This window comes from Poecilia reticulata, chromosome 13, assembly GCF_904066995.2.
Source record: "Poecilia reticulata chromosome 13, P_reticulata-male-v2, whole genome shotgun sequence".
Taxonomy (NCBI): Eukaryota; Metazoa; Chordata; class Actinopteri; order Cyprinodontiformes; family Poeciliidae; genus Poecilia; species Poecilia reticulata.
Window position 1 is genome coordinate 22,919,619 of NC_088842.1, and position 15,790 is coordinate 22,935,408.

General features: G+C 38.4%; 1 protein-coding gene across 3 annotated transcripts in view; it reads right to left on the bottom strand.

Moving 5' to 3' along the window:
- Positions 1–13,346, bottom strand: part of sik3 (SIK family kinase 3) — a 43,182-nt gene extending 29,836 nt beyond the window's left edge. For 2 of the 3 annotated variants that reach the window (XM_008426070.3, XM_008426068.3), the window contains exon 1: positions 12,946–13,346. In XM_008426070.3, coding sequence (XP_008424292.3) covers positions 12,946–13,311 — 366 coding nt within the window. In that variant the 5' untranslated portion in view covers positions 13,312–13,346. The remainder of the gene's footprint in view (positions 1–12,945) is intronic. The other variant, XM_017308257.2, reaches the window with a different exon arrangement.
- Positions 13,347–15,790: the final 2,444 nt, after the last annotated feature.

Here is a 15,790-nt window from a genome sequence, read left to right on the forward strand (position 1 = left end):
CCATCAGTGAGGCTCCAACACATCTTATAGGTAAATCCTGTATTTGCAGAGACCTGAAACCTTAACCTCGGTTTAAAATATAAAATACATATGTGTAATACAAGAGAGCCATTTCTATAGAAGTCAAGCTTTCAATATGAAATTTGGAAAAACAGAAAATGACAGGAAGAAAGGAAAGACAGATGTACAGGGAAGCAAGAAAATAAGGGCACACAAAAGAGAGGGATGCAAAGATGGTAGGAGACAAAGGAGAAGGGACAGAAAAAAAGAAGGAAACAAGTAAGGAACAAAGAACAGGCAAGGAAACAGACAGCGAGGGAGGGTAGGACATGAGGACAGAAGGAAGAAAAGAATAAGGGTGGCAGGAAGGACAGAAGGGGGGGGAAAGGACTGACGGAATAAATTACGAGCCCAAGGTCAGTCTGAATCCCAAAAGTTGAGTTTCAACTTTCAGCCATATAGTAAATGGCTGTATGCTGGTATTCAGATGGCCAGTACTAGATTCTATGACTGTAGTATTTCTTGTAGCTGGAATTTGTGCATACCATAATGTTCATTCATTTGTTATTTCCCACTTCAGGTTTGTTTGTTCAATAAGCCCGAGGAGGAAGTCCAGCCAGATCAGTTTTTGCTGACTACGTTTTTTAGCTATTCAATTAGTATACAAAATAAATAATTTGCATAATATCCACAATCACAAAGCAGCATGCATGCTGTATTATAAGTTTAAAAAACAACAAGATAAACCCTATAAAGTTAAATAAACTGACTGCTTGATTGCTTTACACATAAAAGGGCATCTATTCTTAAGGAAGTACTCCTCATTTGTTGACAGATGATGATAAGTGGACTTGTGATACAAAAATTGTCAGTACCAGATAATAAAGCCAGTCATAAAATGTCAAAATTTATCATGTCCCTGTTGGAGTTGTTCCTCTTTTTAGTAAAACGTGGTGCATCTCTACTCGACACTGAAATATTGTAAGCTGTAGCTCACAAAATTACACCTGTAGCAGGTGTAACTTTTATTGAAATACCACTAAGATAGACTGCAGATAGCGTGCAAGAGAAGGCACGCCAACCAACGACAGAATAGAGGCCAGTAGGGCTGGGATTACTGGGAGCTTGTCAGCAGCTTAGAAGCAGGTTAATGACACACAGCAGCACTTGCATGTCCTTCTACATCAGAGGTATCCAAAGTCGGTCCTCAAGGGCCGGCATCCTGCACGTTTTAGTTCTCTCCCTGGTGATAGTAACAACCTTTTCAGCTTGTCAATATTCCTCTTAGGGCTTCTAACGAGCCATCATTTGATCCAGGTGCGTTAAACCAGGGAGAAAACTAAAGCATGCAGGATGCCGGCCCTCGAGGACCGACTTTGGGCACCCCTGTTCTACATGAACATAGTAAATAAATTGTGCTGTATCAACACACTCTGACGCATTTATCTCTGGATGAGACAATAATAACAACACTAGCTCTTCCTTTGTTTACAAAAACTTTTTTTTTTTTCTAATCTACAGCAGCTGCAGACCGAATCTGGTCTATGACCTATGACTTGCTTTTCTTTTCTAAGAAACTATTTACATAGAAAAAGTAAAGTTACTTTTTCTAAATTATGCAACACCTACCGACTTCTCTAAATATTAGCAGTCTGTCCCTTGCCAAATGACATCTGTTGAATCAACGGCAGGAAGTTTGACTTATAGTCTGTGTGAACCGCCGTACCTGTCAAAGCCTCAGTAATATACGAGTCCGTCCTTTAGGTAAACAGTTTCTGGGCCACACATTCTATCCTGTTACTTCTTGTAACTGACGATTTAACATTCCCACTCGCCATTTGTCACTCAGTGTCTTCTGACACATATCATTCGGACAATTCAACACTCTCGACTTCACCCTGGAGAAAGTGTTGAAAAATGTGTGACCTTATCTTCATTTCAAGTGACTTTTTAGATGCGCAACGAGTGTGTCAGAACTTCCTCTGGTTCATTAGCAATAATGGACTAGGGGTGTACAAAGTAAAATATTACTGATGACCTATTGCCGCTTAATGAAAGCATGCGTATGACGTTCAATATATGTCACATACATTTGAGACATATTTTGATCCCCAAAACCAATTGCACACAAAATTGTACTCTAAGACAATGTTAAACAGGGCTAAAACTGACAATTATTTTAGTAAGTTATTATTCTATCAATTATGCTGATGATTAATTGAATTTTAAAAAATTGCAAATTTATTATTTAACCACCTAAGGCTTTTTTATATTAGAAAATGCAAAAAAAAATGTTTTAAATATGAAATCCAACATTTAATTGCCTAAAATGGAAGACTACAGTAGTGTATGCTCGATCATTTGTAGCAAAGAATGTGTCTGCAGCTAAAAAATAAAAATACTTATAACATAAACATCTGAAAAGCTAGGCCCTTTTAGCTTGACTTAAAATCAATGCAGATTAATCATGTTAATCTTTCAGCCCTACATACAAACATGCTTTGATATTTTCCAAATTATTTCACCATGAATGTGTTCTTGTAAACATGTCTTGTTCCAAAGGTACTCGTACGACTTGAATTTTTTCCTGGTTTTGCATCAATCAAAAACTTGAATTTATTTCATTAGGATTTAATACTGATATTTTATCATTTAAGCAGAAAATGATAAAAATCTGAAAATGGTGGCATGCATTTCTATTCAACCCCCTCTGCTCTGAAACCCCCTGACCAGGCTCAGAGTAACCAACTGCCTTCAGAGGTCACACGATGAGTAAACAAAGTCCACACAGGTGTAACTATATCTCACTGAAACCCATCTGTCAATGTAAACTGACAGACCGGTTGAGGAGTGCATTATTCAGAGGTTTCATATGTAAAGCATGGCCAGCTCATTCTGAATGAGCAGGAGAACCTGTAAACAGGACAATTATCAGCTGTATAATCAACAAAACGTGGATTTTATGAAGTAGTGGCAAACAGAGGAGCGTTCTGTGGTGTAGCAGCACAGTAGACACCCCATATATGGAGCCTGTGGTCCCATTTAAAAGTTGACACAAGGTATGTAGAGAATCTGGCAAAAATATGGAAAAAGTGCTCTGGTCAGATTAGACCTAAACTTTACCCATTGGCCTACATGATGAAAAACTAGCACCACACATCACCTTTAGCACATTATTCCCGTGGTGAACTCAGACGATGACATCATCATGTAGTGGGGATGAGTTGGCAGCAACAGAGAAGTTGGTTACAGTTGATCGGAAGAATCCCGTCAAACTCCAACCCTAAATACAACTGAAAATCCACAGCTAAACATAAACACTGATGTTCACAGATGCTCTCAATCCAAATTGCCTGCTTGAGGCATTATCCAAGGAACAACAGGCAGACATCTCAGTCTGTACATGTAGACACGTGCAGAATACGTCCATCTGTAACAGTGAAAGGCGGTTCTAAAAAGCTTCGAGGAGGAGCTGACTATAAATACATGCTACACCTTTTTGCTGCTTATTTGCAGCAAGTTTCCTCCACTTCACAATTATTTAACACTTCAATCACACAGAATCCCGATTAAGTATATCAAAGTTGTTGTTGTGACATAACAAACTGTTGAAAACATTCAGGAGGTATAAATACTTTGTCAAGACCCTGTATGAGCAACAAAGCCTTTGAGTCCTCTTTGGGACTTTGAAAACAGTCATCCATGACTCAACTTGTTACTCCAAGCGTATAGAGTTTGTGCCGGGGAACTGGGAAAGTGCATTTTGCACACTCATCTACGTTCACACACTGTGGTAAGGCGATATAATGGATGAGGTTAACCTTCATCGACATGAGACGCAGATTACAACGCCCTGAGAAGGTGTAATGCTCAGGCTTGACCTGTACCGGCGAGTGATGGGGTTTGACTCATACACACGCTCACAAGCACCCTTCCCAGTTGCGACTCTCCACAGCAGGACTCTTTGCTGACTGTATGAGACTAAAACAGGGGCTTTTACGTGTGGAAAGTATTTTTCTGCACAACAAAAGATTGAGCAGGTGGTAAGGTCATGTCAGGTGAATACAAACAGCTAAAAAGAAAGATTGTCCCATGGGAAGCACGAGGGGTTGATGTGATCAATGAGTCAAAGTCCTTATAGGGATTCAGCTTGTGCGTTTCACATGGTGAGAATGACTCTGTTGAGTGTTTCAAAGTGAAAGTGGAAGATGTAGTTTCAATAGACTGGACAGCATAAGTTCTGATTTGCTTGTTTTGTTGCCCAACAGGTATAGTTGGTTACCAGAATAAAGCTGTGCCAGGATTTTCAAGAAGTTGTGGTTTCCAAACCACTAAATCTGTTTCTATAGCTTACAGTGTTGACAATGAGATGCTGGAGGTTTCTAATGCTGTACGGGGCATAAAGGTAATACTATTCCCATGCCTACAAGGAAGAGAAATACAGCCAAGAGAAGCAGCGTTGTCGTCCATTGCTTTGTTCGTAAATGTCATTTGCGCATCACATCAACTGGTGTACCAGAAACAAATAATTTGATTAACTGCGTTAAAATTTTTAATGTGTTAAGATCTATCTAATTACTTAATCAAACTTAACACGTTGAAGTTCCAGCTGTAGATTTAATGCATAATGAACTATTGGTGTTTGACCAAATAGAGGTATATGCATTTTTAGAGGGGGGCTCAAATATTCCTGGATTTCAGCTACTCTTGGGCTGGTGTGGTTCCTAACTCCCATAAATACTAAGGCGTTTGATGCATTGTCAAGCACTGTGAAAACATTACAGAGCTCAATTGTATCATGCATTTCTATATTTATTCAGCATTTTGAAGTTTTCCACATCCATGTCTCCAGGACATCTGCACTGGTTGATGAAACCTTGAAGTTTCGAGTAAGGAGAGCTATTCAGGCCACTTCTTTTACGAATCATTTGTGTTACATAATGTTCTGCAAGAGAGAGAGAAATATGCTGCCTCGTTACTACTTTGTCTTCAATCTCCACCACTGAGATTGAAGTGGTGCTAAGTTGTGCTAAGATCTGGATTTTAAGCCTTTTCGTCTTGAACATTTGCTTCTGCTTAAGGCTATTATCCTGTTGTATCAAGCAGTTTTGGTCAAGGTTCAGTTTGATCTGTTGCTCTGCAGAACCTCAGTGCTGTATATTTAATGTATCTTAATTCCTATAACAGCAGAAAGAGTAGAGTAAGTGAGTTTATTTCCTCTGCAAGTCTTCTGTTGCACACCTGCTGTATATTTCATTTCTATGACATGCAATCTGCTGCACACTTGGGGTTACCCTGTGAGGCAGATGAATCCTCACAAGATCAAGATCAGAGAGCTGAGTCACAGTAATCAGTATGCTGGCTCTGAGGGGCTAGCTCTCTCTATACCGACATTCAACAATGGAGGCTAGATAAAAATTAAAAAAAATACTCATGTGGGCGCTTAAATCATCACTTATATCAGAGAGGGGGCCTTTCTTTATTAAAAGGAGGCATTGTTAGATTATTTCAAACATGTCATAAAATCAATACACCAAACAATGTTCTCTTGTTCTCTTGAATAACTATATTCAAAAGCAATTATATATGCTTTGTACACAGATAGGTTATTCCTTAGATAAACAAAAGAGATACTTACATTAGTTGGTTTAATTTAGTCAGTCTACTTGTAGCTCAGTAAGATGGTATGGGTCATTGATTTATTTGTGACTTAAAATAAACTTGTAGCAGCTGTCTTTAAGCCAGCTGACCTGCAGTGCAGAGACAAATGGGGGAGAGCTGACGCTGAATATATTAATGCTCCATAACGACGGAGGACACTATGGCATTTCATTAATGACTTTTAACCATACGATGAGTATGATGCTCAGCGTTTCAGTATAAAAGCATGACTTTTTAACACCTTATATCAAGCTTCTGCCTAGTTCACCATTTCATAAATGTAAATATTACTTGATGGATTTCACCTCTTATCTTCACTAAATTAGTACTGTAATAACACTGATTGCCCGTGTAGTTTTTCTCATGACTAAGAAGACAAGTGAGATGTGTGAATGTTTTTCTATAAAAATCAGCACAACACACACACGTGCCTGTAACTGCTGACATGAGTACTATCATCTTGACAAAGCCTACTAAAATCATGTCATAAACTGAGACGCTTCTGTCCTCTTCTGACGCCGAGGGACTGCAGAAACTGAGATGCAGCAGACAAGGACAAGGCGATATGTCAAGCAGAAACCCAACATTTGTCATATTACTCACTCAAATGAAATCGCGTTTGGCCATGTGCAAGCAAGTGTGTCTTTGAGAACCAGAGAAGAGCTGCTGTTTATGAGCCGCCTGTGAGTGTGTCAGAGGGAGGGAGTGATGTTATTACTCAGTGTGCTCTGCCCGTTACCCACTGCTTACCATCCTGTCTGTCCTCTTCCTCTTGCTTTTCCCTTTCTCGCCCAAAACACTTAGGAGGAAGAGGGAAAATATAGGAAGCCTAAGGGAGAACAACAAGGGGAAAGGTCTACCTTCCCTACCACCACACGGGTCAGGACGTGTCAAACAGTCCCACTGACCACTCATGCACGCGCACGCACGCACGCACGCACGCACGCACGCACACACACACACACACACACACACACACACACACACACGAGTCCGAGCAGTTGCTTTGATCAGCAAGGTAGGGAAAACAGATGATAGAAAAACGAGTTCAGCCAATGGCAAGCAACTTCCATTCAAAATTGTTGGCTAAAGTCAATCACACCCACTATCACGACTGAAACCATGGCAACCGCAAAGACTTCAATGGAAAGACATTTCTCCGACAAGGAGCCTTGACAACACACATTTCACCTTTAAATCCAAGAAGCTCTGGATGAGTTTCAGCCAATGTAAACCGACTTTAACCTGCCAGACGGCTCCGTATGGAATCAAATCCACATTCACAAACACTGAGCAGTCTGCTGCATCCGTTTTTACTGAGCATGTTCCTTTACTTAGAAGATTAAGCCATATTATTTATTGCAAAGGGAAATATGAGACGTTTTGGTTCCATCAGAGAATGTAAGCACTGACCCTTTACCTAGAGGCCAGCCAAGACAATATATCAGCAAAGGTCAGAGCTGCAACGAAGATTAAAGGTTTTGTGGGATCTGATGTAATCACCTCTGAATAATAAAAAAAAAAAAGCCAGAAGGTGGCATTAGAAAGAAAATGCTAATATTATTTCAATTAACGTGACATTTTAATAATAAGAGTGAGACAAATCCAGCCTTCTCATCTTTATCTCAAATCCGCCGTTACATCAAGTGACACTACACACACTACATTCACTGCAATTTTAAATTAGACACCAACTCCAATTATGCTCATAAACATTCCCAGTTGAGGAAAAATATGACAAATAATGCTACAACAGGATTATTTGTTGTAGCATTATTCTGATTAGAAAGACAAAATTATTCTTTTGGAGCTTCAGTGGGAATCAGAAGTCAAAGCAATCAGCTACCTTCAAAAGCTGTTAGTGATCAACCGATCTGAATGGTTGATGCATATATATCTAAAGCATGTGTGCCTCCAGAATTAGAGTTTGGCCAAAACTCTGGGGTGCACCGTTTATGGAAGAGAACTAGGAATAGGCCAGTAGTAGGAGATTCTAATTGCATAATAACCAAGAGTAAAAATACCTCAGTTGTACAATATTTATGAAACATTGTAAAATAAGATCCAATCACTGGGTGTTAAACAGAAACACAATGTTCTCTCCAACTGCTGCTTAAGCAACAAAACATATTCCTTATTTCAGTGTTATTTAGATTTATTCATTAATATTTTAATTTTGTCTTTTCTTTGTCAGCTCAAAGGCAGCACATAGCAACAGGTGGGGGAGGGACAAAACACCACTACTCTACACCTCTGGTAAAACTACAGTCATCCCAGTATCTTCATGGGGAATTCAGTTAACTCAAGAAATGTTGTTAGCAGAAACAAAATCCATGTTAAAAGCCATCACACATTAAAAATAAACGTATACGGGCATCAAGTCTTAAAATTAGTTTCGATGCTAGATACGAAAAATAAAACAACAAACATCTTGGTATTTATAGAATCAATATGTAACCATTGGAAAATGACAGCAGCCGTATCATCAGCACTGTAAACACATCAGCTACTCAGCTTTTCTTTCTACAGGATTTTCTGAGCTGGTTCAAAACGTGACTTCACCACAAGCCTGTGGCTTACAAAAAACTCCCCCAAAAAACCCAGACTCAGTATCTATACATTAGTAAACTGCAGATGCATTTACCGACTATAAATCTAAGCTCCGTTTTCTGTTTGCGTTATTAAAAAAAAAAATCCTAACATATGTCCTCTGATACACATTTAGAAACTGTTAACAAAAAATGTGAAGCGATCTTAAAGCTCAATATTTCTTTGTCTTCAGAGGTGCAATCCACTTCTTGACCTGTTCAAACTGCTCAAATCACTTAGATCTCCGTTAAAAACTCATCGCTTTTCTCTGACCTACGACTGACTGTATACGATTGACTTTTTATACTATTTACTGTTCAATGGTTGCGGATATAACTGCAAAGAACTTTGATCAACAGATGTTTTCGAACAAGTTGTAGAAATAAATTTGACATTACCATATCAACCATGTATTTCCACATTTAAACGATTTGAAGGCTAAAAACAAATTGCCTTCAATCTGTTCCAATAATGTTTTAAGCAGCTGACTGAAGGATGGCTACATGAGCAGATAGCCTGATTGGTTAATCAGATTGTTGAACTTGTGTTACTCTGTAAAGAGAAGTACTGCAAAAAGAGATTATACTCTCTCATTTGGAATCAAAATAAACTATCACAATAGATAGCATTATTATTATTATAACTTTAATAATATGTAATATTTTAGCAGGAGTAGGAAGAATTGTTGCTTTCCGATTTTAAGTTAAAGCAATAAAATAATATTAGACATTTTAGATTAAAAGTGCATGTGTTCTACTGTGAAATGATGACATTTTATACTAAATATTTTCATAGTCATACCCTAAGAATACTCTCATGACTGGTATCAATACTAAAATCAAAAATACTCACATGGTTATTCTGATTACCATGTTGATAATGATTTAAAACGGATAATTTTACTGACATGCAGAAATTTAAAAAAAGAAATTTTAAGTTGGCTGACAACTACGTTGTGCCGAGCTCTAAAATGTCCATCTAAATGAGATCACATGTAGGCCGCTGCACAGCTTTATCTGTCCTGACAATTTTTAAACTCTTGTTTTGACTTCACTGCAGTACCTTATCTTCATCTGGATGAGATCAACTTTCACTATTACAACGGTAGTTTTCAGACACTGAAGATTTGTGTTGTCTTAGAAGGCAAGTTGAAAAATCAACTGTATTCGTTTGAAAATAATTACAGTAAGTTTGTTTTTTTATAGATTTACCTAAAAAAAATATAAAATAAAAAAAAAGTAAGGAAGCGAGAAAAAGGCGGGCCATCCCATTATATGCCTCTAAGCCTTCAAGCATAAACATAGGGTCCTCCTCGGTGTGACTGCACTGCAGAATATTATCCACCTCCATCCAACAGCAGAAAGGAGCTGCTGGGCTATTTTTGACGAGTCAGCATTTAGAAACCCTAGGCCATAAAATAAGGCTCCATCTCATCTCATGACTGATCATCATATCCATATTCATGATATTCACAGGCACGTAAAAGCACACTCATTCTTCTGATATTCATGAGAAACTGGGGACGCAGAAACCCCTGTGCGTGTTCATGTAAATCCTGAGCTGACTGGCTCCGTCTGTGGCACCCATCAACAAACAAGGCCCCTCTTTCATTCTGTCAGTGTCATTTTGTCCTCCGCCTATCATAGATCCACACAGACGGCACACATCAAGGCAGGCAAGAACAGAACACGTCACCGCTGTCACTGGATTGCTCTTACGGGATTTTGAAGACCCTTCTGGCACACCTACTACGCTTTAAATTATACTGCAGTCGTATCAAATCCAGGTCTGTCGAGCGCCGTCTTTTCCCACTTTTAAGAGTCACTTCACGGCTCACTGGTCTGGGCTTATTTTGGCCTCACGAAACTGAACTGAAGGCTCTCATCTGTGTCGTGGAAAAGATCCAAATGACCTGTGTCGGCCCGCCTGTGTGTGTATCAACAAGGAGCATCGAAGTATAGGTACACACTCAACAACACACCTTTATTTATGCCATCCGAGTAAAAGCCTCCACATTGGTTAAATAAAAGAAAGACACAAAAGATACCTCAACCTTTCCCATGTGCTTCACTGGTAATACTGGTCAACCATTATAGGGGATGTACACACTGATCAAAACAATCTTTTATAAGCAAGCGGTAAGCATATCTAGCATACTATTTTCGCTTATTTGCTTGTCTTATATAATCTTTTCACATCATTCAATGAAAAAGAAAAAAAAATCAAGAATAATACGGGCAACTCTGAGCATCCTCTTCATTGGTTTATTACGACAACAGAGTGTCTTATTCAGACGCTACTTCAGATCTGCTGCAGAACATCGCCCCTCCACACATCCATCAGCGTCTGCAACAACTTTTTGAAGAAACTCGGATAGCTTGAGTTACAACATTTAATTTCCCTTTGGGATAATTACCCTCTCACTGCTACTCTGATGACACCCAACGTTTTCTAAATGTAAATACTGTGTATCGTTAAAGTTAAATTCTACAGAAATAAAATACTGGCTGTTCGCTGATGAGAAACCTGAGCCTCTTTTTGTGCTATTCGTAGATTGTCTCTCATTATTACTGAAAACCTACGGTAGCTTCTACAGACTGCCGACCTTTGATTTATTGTTTGATTCACACATAAAAAAGTCAAATAAACTGAGAGCTATTAACCAATATCTGCATGCCTTAACTTCATGGAAAAATTAATGTAGTTCTTGTCTGATTGACATTTCTCCGGGTCAACTGCAACATTTCCAAATTGCAGCTAACGAGCTTTTGACAAGATCCTCCAAGCTACGTCAACTCTCTGCAAGGGTTCCCTGTACAATACAGAATAGAATCTGAGGTTCCAGTTTAAACTTTAAAAGCGCTGCATAGTCATGCAGCATCAAACTTTTCAGGTTTTGGCCAGCAAAGTCACCACCAGGACCTTGAGATAATTTGATCGGGGCATGTTATCAAAAATAAACACTAAAGTGGACAGAGCCGTAGGTTTGTAGTCCCAATATTCATTGCACCTGCATTCTAAGATTTAATGATCTTGTTCAAGAAGCAGAATGAACCTGTTCACATGGGTATCTTGTGGTTTACGCTATTGTATTTCACATTTTGTTTTGTTTTGTTCAAACGAGATGTAATGATAATGTGATTGATGCAGATTAGCAGCCTTCTTTTACGTTTACCTGGTCACTTTGTGTGATTCAGACTTGTTTTTATTCAAACACCTAAAAAAAACACGAGCATAGAGGTAGTATTTTTAAATCAAACAAAAAATAAAGGATTTATAAGATTATCCTCACTTACGCAAATAAAGCATGTTACCTTCCACAGGCCTTCATCAGATTTGTGTTAAACTCTACATTAATTATGGATCTTTTAACACATCTTCTAAAAACGTATGGTTTATGTTTAAGTTTTCCCAAACATCTTGCTAAAATATTCTGAACTTCACTAAGGTGGCTATTATAAGATTATTGTGCTGGTGCTTCTGTTTTGTTGTGTCAAATTTAAATGATTCTGCAACTCAAACCATAATCAATTGGGCAAACAAAGCTTCAGAGTATGTGAACGTTCTGTACCTCTTGTGAAACAACAATTACTGGTTTCGAATCAATACATTCCTTGAACCACAAAATAAAAACAGTTCACTTAAAAAAAGGGGGGGGGGGCTGATCTGAAGCTCAATGGGATCTTCCAGAGGAGTGACTGTTTTTTTTCCCCCTCTCATGGCTTTCATTTGTTTACAGTAGTACGATTCTGTCAATGTGGCAATCATCCAGTGTAAGAAGTATGCTAAGTAGCGCCCACATATTCGCAGAAGCATCCATGTATGCTCTTTCTTTTGAAAACCACTATTTTTTTTTTTGTCACTGTCGGTGTTTTCTTGTCCGAGTGGGGTGGTGTGTGTGTGTGTGTGGGGGGGGGGGGGGTCATTGGAAATGCCATGCAGTTATTAACAGAGAAATCTAAATACCACAAAAAACTTGATACACAGAGATGAAGAGTAGCTCTGACAAACCGGTTGCGTTTCGATGAAAAAAGGCGTAAGAAACTTTCCAGACGTGAAACACCGGATGAAAACAAGTAATCATGCCGAGTGAAGAAATCTGCAGCACAACTCTACGGCATTTGACTCAGCTATAGGTATAGGAGTTTAGTTTTCTGAATTTCCCGACAAAGCTTACAGGGATTAGGTATCCATATTTGGGCAACACTAACTTAATAGAATTGTTAGTCTATAGTTCTGCAGTAGTACTTTTCCATCTGCCTTCTTTCTTGCTATAGTTAGGTTTAGTTAACATCCAAAAGATGTCGAAATAGCTCATTAAGCATTTGAGCTAAAGCTAGTAACATCAAAATATCTCTCTCCTCTTTATCCTCCTTCGTCAATACCCTTCTATCTATTCTCTTAAAACACAGGCCTTTTCAGCTCTTAACTTGATAATACAAACAAAGCATTAACGTCCTGGAGATATTATATTAGGCCGGGAGTGTCTACATATCCATCAGCTGAAGGTGATGCCCGGGTCGAACGGACCCCCAGTACTCCGAGCTGCGGTGGCACCAGAGCGAACACTGGTTGTTCAGTCTCCGGAGTATGGAGGCCCCAGCGTCTTTCCGAGTTCGTGTTTAAAAAGCTTTAAATAAATCACTGACAACTTCTAATTGTTTTTCTATAGCGTAGATAAGGCACTCGTCTTACCTTTGCTTTAGTGATGATGTGTGTGGCTAGTTTAACAACCGCGAAATTTCCCTTGCCGATGGTCCGCTCGATTTCGTAGTGGCCCACTCGGGCTGGAGGGGGCCTGGTGGCCGAAGTGTGCCCGGGATTAGTGATGCACCCGGTGGCCGTGGTGGTACGACCATTGGGATTGATCCCAGAGGACGGCGGGGCCCGGTTCTGGGAGACCATTCCTGCTTGGGTCGGTCGGGCAGGGTGCGTAATTGCAGCCGCAGCGGACCCAGCAGCACCTCCGCTAGACACGGCCGCCATCTTCTCGCCTCTCTGCGGGAACAACAAGCAGCCCTGCGCAGCGCGCATCGCGGGCACGCCCCCGCCCTGCGTCATTTTACGTGAAGGGCTCCTCCGCAGCGCCCTCTCTAGGTTGTAGCCATGGCAACGATCGGCGTAACAAATGACTTCATCCACGAAAACGTATTTTGGTTGCCGTGGAGACAGAGAAGTGCGCATTATCACTTTGGTTCCCATGATTCAGTGATTCCTTACAAAAGTGCTGCGCTATGTGCGATCAGAGGGCTTCCTGAAGCTTTAAAGGTATACGCCATGCTAACACCACAAAGACTAAATTAATCAATGCAGCTAATGAAAATATTCAACTCCACTGAGACAAAAGAAATATTTAAACAAGGAAGTATTCACAGACTAAGGCGGTCAGTTCAGCACGACTATTGTGGGACAAATCAGTAATCCATGCATTTACACACAGATAAATCAGAAAAAACGAAACAAATACAGTTTCATTGATACTTATGGAACCACGAATATACGGACTATCTTCAAAACCTTCGCTTTGGAGGCAAACGTGACTAGTGTGCAAAGAAACGGCCTTGACATTCGTGAGGAGGGATGGGAGGGGATCTTTTCAATGGTGCTTTGTTGAATGTTTTGGCATTTAGTAGATAGATAGATAGATAGATAGATAGATAGATAGATAGATAGATAGATAGATAGATAGATAGATAGATAGATAGATAGATAGATAGATAGATAGATAGATAGATAGATAGATAGATAGATAGATAGATAGATAGATAGATAGATAGATAGGATTCTGATACCACGAAATCAAGTATTTTATTTCAAGTATCGATGTAAATGAAATTAGAATAAATAAAAAGACAACATTTATATACATCAGTGATTCTTGAGAATAGGGACAAAATGACAAAATGGGTTTTAATTTTCCCTTTTTTTTGTTATTTCTCAACCTGTCATATGCAAATATGACAAATAATGTTTTGGAAATGTAAAGATGCTAAGGTACAGGCTCCCAGTTGCAACATAAAAAAAAAAAAAAAGAATTTAATGGACCTGACACAGAACTTTGTCATTACCATCTTACAAAAATAAATAGAAAATAATTTTTAATGACCCTATTAGTGATATTTTTACTCATTTTACAGACAAATGCTTCTCAAGAAACAAAATAAATATTATTTAAAACAAAAAACAACAAAAAGTCCATCTGGCGGAGTTGACACAGAACTGAAGGTGGTGACAAACTAGTGAGTAAAATGAAAAACTTGGTACATGTGAAGTAATCCAATTTATGTAAAATACATTCAAATGAATTAATTGCACATTTAAGTGAGATTTGACAACAATTTCACTGAAAGAGTCACAAAAACTCTGATAGAGTTGACGTCTGACGGAGTTGACAAAATGCCAAACTACCTCAATTTATATGATGTTATTCTGAAGGAGGCCATATTGTAGCTCATCAGGTCCATGAAATCTTTACAGTATACTACAATCAAGCTTTTATTTCACAAAATGTCATCAAAGTTTTGTAAATTGTCAGTTATGGTGTTGACACATCATGGTTGTGCCAAAAAACTTAAGAATAAAAAGAAGAAAAAACTAAAGAATAACATAAGCTAACCAGAGCTAACTAGTCCTCTCAGCAAAGTAAGAGAAAGGAAGTGGTCATGGGGTTCTGGTGCCCCCCAATAATGCATGATTTTTTTACATTCTTTTCATTTCTGAAGGTGTTGACAAAAACTAGGGACAAATTTCAATGGAGTTGGAAAATATATAAAAATGATTTTTAATTCAATTTATTGATACTTTTATAATTATTTATACGACTACTTATACTTAATTGTCATAATATATCATTTTAGTATTTCTTTAATTGTTTTGAACTATTATAATGTATTGAGTTCTGCTCCGGGACAAGGGATTTTACAGGCATCATCCACTGACTACAATGTTTAAAATAAAATAATATTCAGCAAATACCAGGAAAATGTACATTGTTGTGCTCACATGACCCAGGTTATTTTAGTCAGATATTTTAAAAATATATATATTTTGTGTATATTTTATTCAAATTTTGTGCTTTATCCATAGGACCTGTTTTGTCCCTATTCTCAAGAATCACTGTACATATATATTATATGTACAAATAACATTTATAAGCATTCATTTCTTGTTGCAGTTTTAACCTGTTGTAGTTCATGACTCCCTAACCAAGTTGTAGACACCGCCATCTATTGGTAGATGTGAGTTCTTGCAACAATTTTGACTGCACAAACAGCCATTTGCTATTATTAACCAAACCTAAACAAGAACATTTCCATATAACTGCTAATGAGTATTGTTTCATAACAGTAACTGGCAGTTATAAACACTTTTCCGTTCAATCTTGTTACAAAGAAGAATATCACATGCATAAAGCAAAGAACTGGAGCAGATAGATTTCTTAAGTCAGTTTTGTCATTCGATTAAGACCTTCTATCATAGAATACCCCAATGCATTTTTCGTAGTTTAATGAAATTCTTTGATCTAGAATTTTAATTGATG